Source organism: Nicotiana sylvestris, chromosome 10, assembly GCF_000393655.2.
Source record: "Nicotiana sylvestris chromosome 10, ASM39365v2, whole genome shotgun sequence".
Lineage (NCBI taxonomy): Eukaryota > Viridiplantae > Streptophyta > Magnoliopsida > Solanales > Solanaceae > Nicotiana > Nicotiana sylvestris.
Window position 1 is genome coordinate 44,683,088 of NC_091066.1, and position 12,761 is coordinate 44,695,848.

The 12,761-nt window shown below is 33.2% G+C and overlaps 2 protein-coding genes across 3 annotated transcripts; both read left to right on the forward strand.

The window, feature by feature from the left end:
- Nucleotides 1–2,227: 2,227 nt before the first annotated feature.
- On the forward strand, nt 2,228–6,517 carry LOC104248116 (uncharacterized). Of its 2 annotated transcripts, none has more exons than XM_009804307.2 (4): nt 2,228–5,059; nt 5,134–5,421; nt 5,517–5,616; nt 5,710–6,517. In XM_009804307.2, the coding sequence occupies exons 1-4, from the start codon at nt 4,884–4,886 to the stop codon at nt 6,418–6,420; spliced, it is 1,275 nt and encodes a 424-aa protein (XP_009802609.1). In that variant the 5' UTR covers nt 2,228–4,883; the 3' UTR covers nt 6,421–6,517. The 2 variants fall into 2 exon arrangements, with proteins under 2 accessions (XP_009802609.1, XP_009802610.1); XM_009804308.2 differs by having other exon boundaries at nt 5,170–5,421.
- Nucleotides 6,518–6,581: 64 nt separating this feature from the next.
- Nucleotides 6,582–10,745, forward strand: LOC104248117 (uncharacterized). The gene is made up of 7 exons (XM_070160822.1): nt 6,582–6,825; nt 7,693–7,848; nt 8,067–8,156; nt 8,525–8,910; nt 9,011–9,079; nt 9,642–9,720; nt 10,555–10,745. The coding sequence occupies exons 4-7, from the start codon at nt 8,785–8,787 to the stop codon at nt 10,650–10,652; spliced, it is 372 nt and encodes a 123-aa protein (XP_070016923.1). The 5' UTR covers nt 6,582–6,825; nt 7,693–7,848; nt 8,067–8,156; nt 8,525–8,784; the 3' UTR covers nt 10,653–10,745.
- The last annotated feature ends 2,016 nt before the right edge of the window (nt 10,746–12,761 follow it).

Below are 12,761 nucleotides of genomic sequence, written 5' to 3' on the forward strand. Positions count from 1 at the left end.
TGTCTTAAAAAGTACGACATTTGCTACAAAATATCGTAAAAATTAGACATTTGATACAAAATGTCATAAAAAGAATGACATTTGGTATAAAATGTCATAAAAATAATGACATTTGGTCCAAACTATAGTAAAAATACGACACTTTAACAATGTTGTAAAAACTTTTGATACAAATGACAAAAAAATATGACCTTACTTTAAATGTCATATTATTTGTCGGTAATTACGAACATTAACATCTACAATTGGAAATTTCTCTATATTTTCTAAATTTTTAATCATTCTTTGTCTTAAAAAAAATATCACACCCTTTATATTTAATATTTAATTTGTTAAAATATTATAATTACCGACAATATAGACGATTTCGCTTCTTGTTGCTTAATATTTTAAATGGCTTGTCCAAGACTAGCTCCTGGGCGAGGCATTTGCACAATGTCTTGAGGCGGCTCAAGTGTAGGGCTTAATTTGAGAGGCTTAATTACATGCACCCCAAACATAAGATTATGCATCCTACACGCCTATTGCTCAGCGTTTGCGCTCGCTCAATAAGTACTAGGTAAATCAACTATTCAATTTTCTGATTAATAGTGCTGACCCTCAAAATACATTAACAAATGAATGATCTTAACTCAAATAACGAGTCATAGTATTGTATATTCACTAAGTGAGAACATCGTGAGGGTTAATATTATTTGAACATTTTCTCTGAATATATAGATAGTCAAACTATATATATTCACTCGCTATTAATTTTTATTTCTTAGTTTTTTTTCTACCAAAAGAGACTTTAATGCTTTGTATTTATTTCTGAAGGGGTAATATTTTGAATTATAATATTGATAAAGTTTATTGATTATTAAGGAAGGTAATTAAATGTGTAATTTGAGAATAATTTAATTTGTAACTTCTAGCCTTTTACAGCTTGTTTGGATGGTTGTTATCCATTGTATTGTATCATGTTATTACTTTAAATACGATGTTTGTTTTGATTGTTACTTAAATTTTATTGTATCGTATTGTTAAATTCGTCGATACATAATGACGAAATGTGTCACTTTATGTAACAACCGATTTGGTGTGGTTGCGTTGTTACCTTGTCTTTTTCTCTCAATCTCACCCTTTATTATTATTAAATAATTTTATTTTATCATTTACCCTATCTTTTTATATTGTAATATAATACACCCTGTATCATAATTTTTCTTTATAATATTACAAGTTTATTCTTCATATTGCTGGTGCGTGATATCATGAAACGATGACAAATGACACAATCTATCCAAACATTGTTTTATCAAACGATACAGTACAATACGATACATTACGATACGATACATTATGACACGATGCGTAACAACCATCCAAACAAGCTGTTAGGGAAGTAATCAAATATATGTAGTTTGATAACAATTTTAACACTATTGCATTGTTTATACTTGTAAAACATGTTAGATATTTTTTTTTTATCAGTTTCCTTAATCCTATGATTTTCTTAAACTTTTAATGTACTTTCTATATTTTTATGTATATATATATATATATATATATATATATATATATATATATATATATATATATATATATATATATATACTTTTTTTGATTTTTTGAACTAAAAAATTTAAAGATTCATAAGGCTTACGCCTCCCCCCGATATTAAGTGAAATGCCCACGCGTCATATGCCTTGCCTTTTAAAAAAAATTGCCGATTTAAAGCTTTTAATTAAAATATTAATGTTTATTCAAACAAAATATTATTATTACTACAACTTTTTAGATGTTAAATTTAAATATGAAATATTTAAAATAAAACAAAAATATATATGAAATCAAGGAACCAATAGACAATTGAGAAAGCTAAGCCGTAAGCCTTAGAAGCACCAGGACTCATCCCCTCTCTTCTCTCAAAATCAATTTTGGCTCAAAATCTCAAATTGGGTTTGACAAAATTTCTCAAGTCCGCTCCCTCCACCCCAAGACTCAAAAGGAGCTATGTATGGAAAGTATTGGAGATTTAGAAGGAAAAGATTTTGGCGGTAAGAATTTTGCTTCCCTCCTCCCAATTCTAAAAAATATAGTTTTCCTTCCTTAGTTAGAATTCTACAAAAAGACCTAATTTTTTGCATTCTACTGTGCTATAATAGATACTTGGAGACGAAAATCGCTAAGGCTTTTTCTGCTGAGATCCACAAAGCTTGTTTGCTATAAATTCAAGGTACCCAATTTAGTTAACATATATTTTTCCTTATTCTTAGTTGTTCGGATTTGGGTTAACAGATTTCTTTCTTTTTCTTAATTGTTCGGATTTGGGTTAAGAATTTTCTCTTTTAGGTATTGATTGGTAGATTGATTTTGATTTTTTGGTGGTCAAACAGTGTATTTCTGGACGTTTGTTATTTATTACATTGATAAAGTTGGATATAAGATTTTCACTATTTAATGGTAGATTATTGAGTTCAGTTAAATTATTGGTTTCTTGGTGATTAAAGGGTTGATTATTGTATAGTAACATATTGGTTATTCTTTTTGTTGTCCGCTTTGGTTGAAAAAATTGGATCTTGTATTTCTTTTGGTGTGTGTGAGAGAGAGAAGGTTTGGTGTTAATCTTTGTGAGGAGTACCTCGTTTTGTTGTTTTTAATAAATATATTTATATTAATTTTTATCAAGTAAAAGTTTTTGTTGTCTATACATATAGTCTGTGCTATAATCTTTCTAGTTTCTATCAATAAGTACTCTTTTTTAGTTGATTTTTTTGCTATATGTATAGGTTATTCTTAATGGATAAGAGTTGGATAAACATATTGAATAGGAATGATCCTCTATATGAGAATGGAGCCAAAAAGTTTCTTCATTTTGCTTCATAGGATAGGCCTAATGCATCTGAAATCTTGTGTCCATATCGGAAGTGTCGTAATATGAAATTTATCTTGAAAGAGTTGATTGTTGAACATATTGTGGTTGATGGATTTCTACCTAGTTATGTTAATTGGATTTTTCAAGGTGAGGCATCATCTTCATCAATGTCTGTTGATAGATTATATAGAGGTGATGACATACAAGACTTGGTACATGATGCTTTTAGATTCCTCCTACTAGTGACTTTATTAATATGGACACTCATGGTGATAGTTTTGGTGGGTCAAATGAACATAATGTGGGATTTGATAAGAAAACTGAAAAAAATTTTAACTTAATGAAAGAAGCTGAGCGTGAATTATATCCTGGAAGCAAATATTCACTTCTTTCTTTTCTTGTTCGTCTATTACATTTAAAGTGTCTCAATGGGTGGAGTAATAATTCATTTTCCATGTTGTTAGAGTTGTTAAAAGATGTGTTTCCTGAAGGTGAAATATTACCTAAGTCCTTTAATGATGCAAAAAAAATTATTAAAGATTTAGGACTCGAATACAAAAAATACATGTGTGTCCAAATGATTGTATGATTTATTCGAGTGACACAAAAGATCGAACTGATTGTAAGTTTTGCAAAGCTCCAAGATACAAATAATTTGTTGGTGAATCTGGTAGTTTGGAAACCTCAAAAATTCCAGCAAAGGTGTTTAGATACTTCCCATTGATATCGAGGCTTCAAAGATTATTCATGTCATCTAAAACATCTACCGATATGAGATGGCATGCGGAAGGTCGCACTAAAGATGGGGTAATGCGGCATCCTGCTGATAGTATTGCCTGGAGAAAATTTGATGAATCGCATCAAGATTTTTCTCAAGATCCTCGAAATGTTAGACTTGGGTTGGCTTCAGATGGATTTAATCCATTCAAGTCTATGTATATCTCACATAGCACATGGCCAGTTGTCTTGGTTCCATATAACTTGTCACCTTGGTTGTGCATGAAGCAACCATACATGATATTATCAATGATTATTGATGGCCCTCATGCACCAGGAAATGATATTGATATATATCTATGACCGTTAATTGATGAGTTAAAAGAATTGTGGTTGGTGTTGAAACTTATGATGCGTCAAAGAATCATATGTTTCAAATGTGTGCTTCATTGCTTTGGACAGTCAGTGATTTTCCAGCACTAGGTAACTTATCAGGATATGGTGTGAAAACAAGATATGCTTGTCCATGTTGTCTGACCAAGACTAAATTTTTGAGATTGAAATATGGGCGAAAATATTGCTTCATGTCGCACAGGCGTTGGTTACCCCATGGGCACAAGTTTCGAAAAGATAAAGTTTCGTTTGATGGTTTTAAGGAGTTAGAGGCAGCACCTAAATGTTTGTCAGGTATTGAAGTTTTTAAGCAATTGAAAGGTATTAAAAATAAATTCGGAAAACATCTATCGGCCAAATCCAATAAAAGAAAATGGAAGAATTCTGATCATGTTGACGATGCCATGTTGCAATATTTATGGAAGAAAAAGAGCATATTTTTTGAGTTAGACTACTGGAAAGACAACATGATTCGTCATAATCTTGACACAATGTATATTGAAAAGAATGTATTTGACAATATATTCTGGACATTACTAAATGTTGAGGGGAAAGGAAAAGATAATCCGAATTCTCGTTTGGATTTACAAGAGATTGGGATTCGAAAGGCTTTGCACCCTAAAAAAAGAGCTAATGGCAAATACTATCTACCTCCTGCATGTTTCACTTTGAGCAATGTACAAAAAGATATGCTCTTACAAGTTTTAAGAGATGTGAAAGTACCAGATGGATATGCTTCAAATATATCATATTGTGTTGATCTTAGGCAACGCATTGTGCATGGATTGAAGAGTCGTGACTGCCATATTTTAATGCAATAACTCCTTCCTATTGCTTTGCGAGGTCTCCTTCCAATGAATGTCCTTAAGCCAATGATTGAATTAAATAATTTTTTAGGGGCATTTGTTCAACAGTTATGAACATAGGTGAATTAGAAAAGCTCCAAGATCGAGTTGCAATAACTCTTTGTCATTTGGAGAGAATATTTCCTCCATCTTTTTTCGATATCATGGAACATCTAGTCATCCATTTAGCTGAAGAAGCAAAGATTGGTGGACCTCCACAATATCGTTCAATGTGGGCATTTGAAAGGTATCATTTCGTTATTCTTATTTATTGTACTTATGAAGTATTATATTGAACTATAATATTATTTATTATTTTAGGTACTTGCTTACTCTTAAAAATTATGTGATGAGTAGAAGGCATCCAGAAGGTTCAATTGCAGAGGGATATTGGATAGAAGAGTGCATGACATTCTGCTCAAGATATCTACATGATGTGGAGACAAAGTTAAATCGACCTTTGAGAAATTATGGTTTGTATAATGAGATTCCAAATCAAGAGGGTCGTCAGTCAACTAAAATAGAGGGGTTTATGCTTGATGACATTACTCATGCCCAAGCACACAGATATGTTTTATTTAATTCTGCTACCATAACGCCATACCGCGAGTAAGTATTCAATAATATTTTGCTTTATAATTAATTATTAAGTAATAGTATTTATAATTTCTTTTATTAAGTTTTTATATGTTTTACTTTTGTAGTGAGCATATAAAAGAAATCAAGAAGCAAAATCCTCGTCTATCGAGACATGATGTGGATCAAATTCACAATGAAAAATTTCACATATGGTTTAGAAAACATGTAACTGTGAACCAGCTTAAATGCTTTTATATATATACACACACACACACTATATATAGTATCAATTTTTAATTAGTTCTTGCTTATTTATAGGTTGAGAAGATACACATGGAAGGTGAGCAAATACCAGAAGAAATTCAAAATCTAGCTATTGGCCCATCAAAGCAAGCAAAAAGGATGAATGGATATATAAGTAATGGAGTTAGATACTTAACAAAGTCTCGTGATGCAAAGCTAAAAACACAAAATAGTGGAGTTATGGTAAAGGCTACCACTCAGAGCTATGCAAGCGCAAGAGACAGAAATCCTATATTAGCAGAAGTCACCTTTTATGGAATTCTCACGGATATAATTGAGTTGTATTATATCGCAAACCTCAAGTTTATACTATTTAGATGCGAATGGGTGGACAACAAAAAGGGTCTTATTGTGGAAGATGATTATGGATTTACTCTTGTTAATTTTTCTCAGCTACTCTACAAAAGGCAGCATCCGTCAAATGAACCTTTCATCTTTGCTTCTCAAGCTCAACAAGTGTTTTATGTCCATCATCCAATAGCAAAAGAATGGCAGATTGTAGTGGAAATTAAACCAAGAGGTTGTTATAATTTAGGTGAAAACAAACCAGTAAATGAGCAAATGGAAGAGCACATGGAATTGTGGCCCGAACAACAGCTAGATGATATTATATTTGAAAATGAAGAGGCTATTAAATGGGTTAGAGAAGGTGTGTCGGAAATAGAAATTGACCCACTTACTTTGGAAAGTATTGAAACATATGATGAAGAAGACGACATATCTTAGTTACTTTTATTATTTTTGTCACTATTTTAGTAAAGATTGTTATTAAACATAGATCATCGAGTTTGAGATTTCTTATTATGCTTTTTAGTTGTTTAAATCTCATGTGTGTATGTGTCTTTTTGTTTGGCCTGCTAGTTTGATATTATTTTATACGTCTGGATAGTGGAAAATATTTTTCAATTTTGCAGGAACTGTAGTTTTTGAGCAATTTTATTGTGATGGCAAGAAAAAGACATAAAAATTCCAGTCAAGAAATGCTTCTGCCTGATTTTTCGGAGCAACAAGAAGAAGAAATGGGCGGTGCGGTGATGCCTCAACCACCTCAAAACTGGCCACAACATGAAGGACAAGCTATCCGATCTGGTAAATCAAGAAATGATTCACATGAAACAGAAAATTTCTTAGGTATGTATTCTGTACAACTGAGTGTATAACACGCTTGGTCTGTGTGTTGCCCTCCACTATTTCTGGTTGTTAATAATTGAAGTGTTGTACTTTACACTATGGATATACTACAATGTAATCTGTCCAGGATTAATTAAATTATATTTAAGAGTGTCATATACAATTACTTATTTTTAACCAAAAAAGGAAAAAAGAAATAAGAAAGAGATGTTAATGGATCTAGCTGAGGCCCTAATAGTCTAGCAGATACGTTATCCAAGAAAGAATTCATATCACTATACCTACCTGTATTGTTGTAGTTTCTTTTCCCAAAAACATATATGCTTCATTTTCAACAGTTTTTCCTCTATCACTATATTATTCTAATCCCTTGGTATTAATGGTGTGTTTATATGTGAATATTTAAAAGAAGAAAAAGGAAAATTAATTGAGTTTTACTAGTTATGGATGACTCTCTTTTTTATATTTGGTCATTGTAGACTCTAGTGCTAATGAAGAGCAATCTAAGCGACCTAGAGGTCCTACTATGATGCACTCAGGATGGGGAAAAGATGGTGGCATTTTACATGTTGAGTTGAATAATCTTAGTCAAGCTATTGGACCTGATGCAGCTAGATTGAGTTCAAAACTTGTAGTTATAGAACGAAATGGCATTTTCGCTCCTTTAAATCATAAAGATTGGAGGCTTGTGCCTAAACTGTACAAGAATAGGATATGGGCTCATATTAAGGTGCTTAAAAAATTAAAGAAAAAGGTTATATACTAAGATGCTTATTGATTTTATGCTTGTATACATGTGTTATATGTTGATGTTTGCAGGAAAATACTGATGCAACTGAGGATATGATACATATGTTGATGATATAGGTTGGATCTAAATGGAAAGAATGGAAGCATGAAGCAAAAATGATTGGTTATGAGCCATACAACAACAATATCGAGCGCTTAGCTAAACATCCAAACATGATAGAAGAAGACCAATGGCGTGCATTAGTTCATTATTGGAGCTCTAACGAAGCAATGGTATTCTCCGAGCATCAAACATCTTCTTCTCTTGCCCTTAGCACATGCTATTAGCGCATTCCTTATGCGGATCACACTTTTTCCTTTAAATATTTTTATGCTTTTCCTCTGTAATTCTTGTTATCTTTTCTCTTTTTTCTTTTAAAAGTTTTATTCTTTTGTCTAAGGTTTGGCCATGAATTAGCTCTAATATATAAAATTACGTGTAACGTTTTTAGGAAAAGAGCGAAAGGAACAAAGAAAGTCGAAGGAAGTTGAGTATGCCACACACATCAGGAAGAAAAAGTCATTCTCAAATTGTAGATGATGTATACCATATTTACTATAAGCTTTTCTCCAATTTATATATCAATACTAATTTTCTTGAATATATTGGCAACAAATTTTTTACTATTTAAACATATGACAAAGAAGAATGGTGTAAAATCAAGTCGTATCGATGTATTCAAAGAAACACATACGAGAAAGAATAAACAACTAGTAAATGAGATAGCTGATGAAACTATGGTAAATTCCCATTCTTTATGAATATGAATTACTTTCTTTCCAATATAAAATTTTATTAACTTTGTATTGCTTTACCATTTCCTTCCAAAAGAAAGAAATGGATGAACTTGCTAAGGTGTATCCCGAGTTAAATGTCCTTAGAAGTGCTCCCAATGATGTGTATGCACAGGTTATGGGACCAGACACTTATGGAAATGTTCGAACTTTAGGAAAAGGAGCAGCTCCAAGTATTGTTTATGGCCCTGCATATAAGCTATCCCAGGCTGAGCAAAGAGATTTTGATAGAAGGGTTGAGATAGAAGTTGAAAAAGCTACCTCCGCTATGAGAATTGCAATGGAAGAAAAATTGTCTGAAGCAAAAGAAGAAATAGAAGCGACGGAGAAAAAGTTATTTGAAGCAAAAGAATAAATAAAAGCGTTGGGGGAAAAATGTTAGAAGCATCAAAGGATATGGATGCAAAAATAAACGATAAAGTAAAGCTTGGTATACATGCATATCTAGAATCATTGGGTATTACTATTGGCTCAATTAAGAAATTATCTGGTGATGAACAAGTAAAAAATATTGTGCCTTTTAGCAAATATTTATTGTATTTAAGATAATCTTGTAATTTAGTATTCTTTTAATTGTAGCAACCTTTCTCTTTTGTTATAGGTTTCTGCTAACTCAATGGACGATCACCAACAATCACTATCACCTGTTTCACTTGTTCACACAAAGATGGTGAGTTCGTAAACTCATTTTAACTAAATCTTTTTCATGTCTACCACGTTGTATGCGTAGCCATATCTGGGTTAGTGAGCTCTTGTGGAATTGTTCCCCTAGTTTTGTAACAAAGGCCATAAAGCATGGTAGCATTCTGCACATGTTTGCTTTTCCCTGTTCAATATATGATTAAAGATTGAATTTATTGGCACAACTTATTCTGCTCATTAATAATTGATTGCATCCTCCTTATAAAGGTATACTATATATAAGTTACCATAAATTAATGGAGTGAAGCCTATTTATCAGAAGAGGGTAGACGCTTTCATTGTTGTATTCTGTATTTGATCATGTCACACTCTGCAGTGTGTATAATATTTGGGCACATTCTTTCTTCCTCCAGATAATATTCACTGCTGCTAATTAGTATGAATATGCTATAGAAAGTTTTGGTCTTTGTTCCATAAAAGTGTTCTGTTTTATATGACTTTGTTCTATTTTTTTATATCTTGTATTCACAATTTTTTAAGTTATAAATTTTGTAAACTACCAGAGTAACTAATCTAATATTTCTTTTCAGGTTAACATAATCAAGAAGACTGGAGTTAGTGAAGTTGACACAAAGAAAAAGAAGCGGATAAGTTTGAAAAAATTACAAGGTTCTTGTTCCTTCTTTTCAAAGGGAGAAACCCTTCATGTTATAGTTTGCAAAACTTATATAACATTCATTATTTTTCATCTCAGTATACAATTTACGGAAACTAATATTTTATAATTCAACCCTCCCCTCTCCCACCCTGTTTTTGCCTCAGTCTCGAAGAAAAATAAAAACTAAAAGAGTAGGGAATGGTTTTCTTAAGTGCAAGATGAATTGAGAATAGCTGAACATTTTCTTTTCCTTGGTAAAGGGTGAAATTGTGTATTGTATTGAACACCATTTTTCTAGTACAAAATCGATGCTGAACTCTGATATGAAAGTGCATTATTGACTATTGATATAGCATTTGTTGCAAAAAATTCATTATTATCTTAGAGGTAAATAGATTCTCCAAAATGAGCTATCTCATTTAGATTTTGTTTTAACCTTTCTTGGGCAGGTAGCTTTATGTGTGCTTACTTGTATTTAGCTTTTTAGGCCTGATCGTGTTTATATTTATTTAAATTTAGCAGAACCTCCATCGGGTGGAGTTATATTTTCTCCCTTCTCCTCACATCCCCCCACAACCAAAAAAATATCATCAACTGCATTATGATATTGCAATATTTCAGTTGTTGTTCGGTTTGGGCGGTTGCGTTCACTTTCTTGGATTATTGCTTATGTTGTCTGTTTCTTTCTCTCTTCAATTGCTAGTATTACATTCATTATCAATTTGTTTCTCTTTTAGAACATATTAATGTAATTATTTTTGGTATTCCAATTGTTTTAGAGGAGGAAAGAATTCACTTTATTATAAAGGTATAATTCTTTTTTTTTCTTGTGACTTCTTGTGCAGCATTCTTGAAGAAAGTGATGTCAATTACTGGCAGTAAAAAGCTTGACTTGTGGAGAGTTGATTTTATAATATTTACTCTAGAAGTTGAGGAAAATTAATTCGAATTAGGAGCGATCTTAAAGTACTTACACATTGAAATTACTATCCTTTATGATTTAGTTAGTGGTTTTACGTGAGAACAAATCATTTGATTTGACATTATCTATCTTGTACTAAGTACTTTTTATATTGTTATTTTGTTATTTGGTTACTGTGCAAAAATATTTGCTTCACATTTATTTCATGTTTGTTATAAAAGTTGACATTTGTGAATGTAAATGTCACGACCCAAACCGGTCCGGTCGTGATGGCACCTCTCGTGAAGACAAGGCCAGCCGACATAACACTCATCTTAATCCTTTAAGCATTAAGAGTCATTTTTAAGTCTTTAAATTAAATAATATTTCATAATAAAATCCTGAAATAACAGTGCAAAATAAAATACCCGCCCGACATCGGGTGTCACTAGTCATGAGCAACTATCAAGGTTTGAATACAACAAAAGTCTAAAAATGTACTAAATACAGTAACAATAATGAGGGGAAGGAAGCAGTGCTGCGAACGTCATGCAACCACCTTGCTAACTCTGATGACTCCGCGGCTGAGCTATCAACACCCGCTACCGGGTTCCGATATACCTGAATCTGCACACGAGGTGCAAGGAGTAATGTGAGTACTCCAACCCAGTAAGTAATAAGAGTAAATAAAGGCTGAGCAATAGGAAATAATGAATCCACATTCACGTTAGGCTCAATAAACACAACAGGCCTTCAAATCATAATATGAGTCAATCTTCCCTTTTAAAATCCAGCTTTTAGTAAAAATCATTTTGAAATACTTTCCAGCAGTTTCGGTAGGGGTTCAGTACCATTTAAGATAATAATGGAGATTACAGCCATAATCGGCCCCTCGGGCAAAACATAGTTTGTAAAACAGCCCCTCGGGCAAAACAGTAATCATAAACACTTCATAACTTAAAAATCTCAGTAGAAATAACCAATGCCAAATCAGTGATTAATTTCTGAACATCTCATAAACCCCAGTTTAAATAAAAGTTGTTTTAAAACATTTGTTCAACTTTTCGACAGAGGCTCAATATAAAGATGAGTGAAAACAGTCGATAAATCAACATATTCGATAGAAATTCACTTTAAAGAGGAGTGAAATCAATAAGTCCATAAACAGGCCTCTCAGGCAAAAACATCACTCATATGCATGTATATATCTATCGCCCCTCGGGCTAGCCTCTCAGTCACTCGTGACTCAACTCTTACCAATTAGTACTGGCACTCACCATTCACGCTCAATTGGTACCATATAGTAACCGTTGCGGCGTGTAGCTCGATCCGTATATCTCTCACAATAACTGAAATCAAAGTAACCGCTGCGGTGTGCAACCCGATCCATGCATCGCTGTGGCGCACAGCCCGATCCATATAAATAGTCGACTGCGCTCACTGGGGGTGTGCAGACTCCGGAGTGGCTCCTACAGCCCAAGCGCTATATTGTTGCGGTGCGCAGCCCGATCCATATAAGTATCTCTGCGGCGTGCAGCCCGATCCATATACATATATATATACATTGTTGCGGCGTGCAGCCTGATCCATAGATATATAATCCTCACAACTAGGCCCTCGGCTTCTCTCAGTCATTAACCTCACCATCAGACTCTCAGTCTATCTCAGTCATCAATCTCACAATCAGACCTTCGGTCTATCTCAGTAATACAGGGAACTCAGCCCAAAACAATTTCCACATTTTAAAAATATAGTGTTAAAACCAAATTTGAGTAGTAAACAGGTAAAACATGACTGAGAATATGCTTTCAAACAAATAGAGTGAGGAAAGATATTAAAAATGCACCTAAGGGTCTCAACAAGTCGGCACAAGGCCCCAAACATGGCATACAGTCCAAAAATATAATAATGTCAAACAATTAACTATCAAATACGCATTAAAATATTCGTTTGGGATGGACTAGGTCACAATCCCCAGCGGTGCCCTACCCCACGCTCGTAATCCAGCGTGCAAGTCACCTCAAAGTAACACAACGAAGTATAATCCGGGTTTCAAACCCTCAGGACAGTATTTACAATCATTACTTACCTCGAACCGGCGAAATCTCTAGCTCGCGACGCCTTTTCCCCTCAAATTGGCCTCCACGCGCG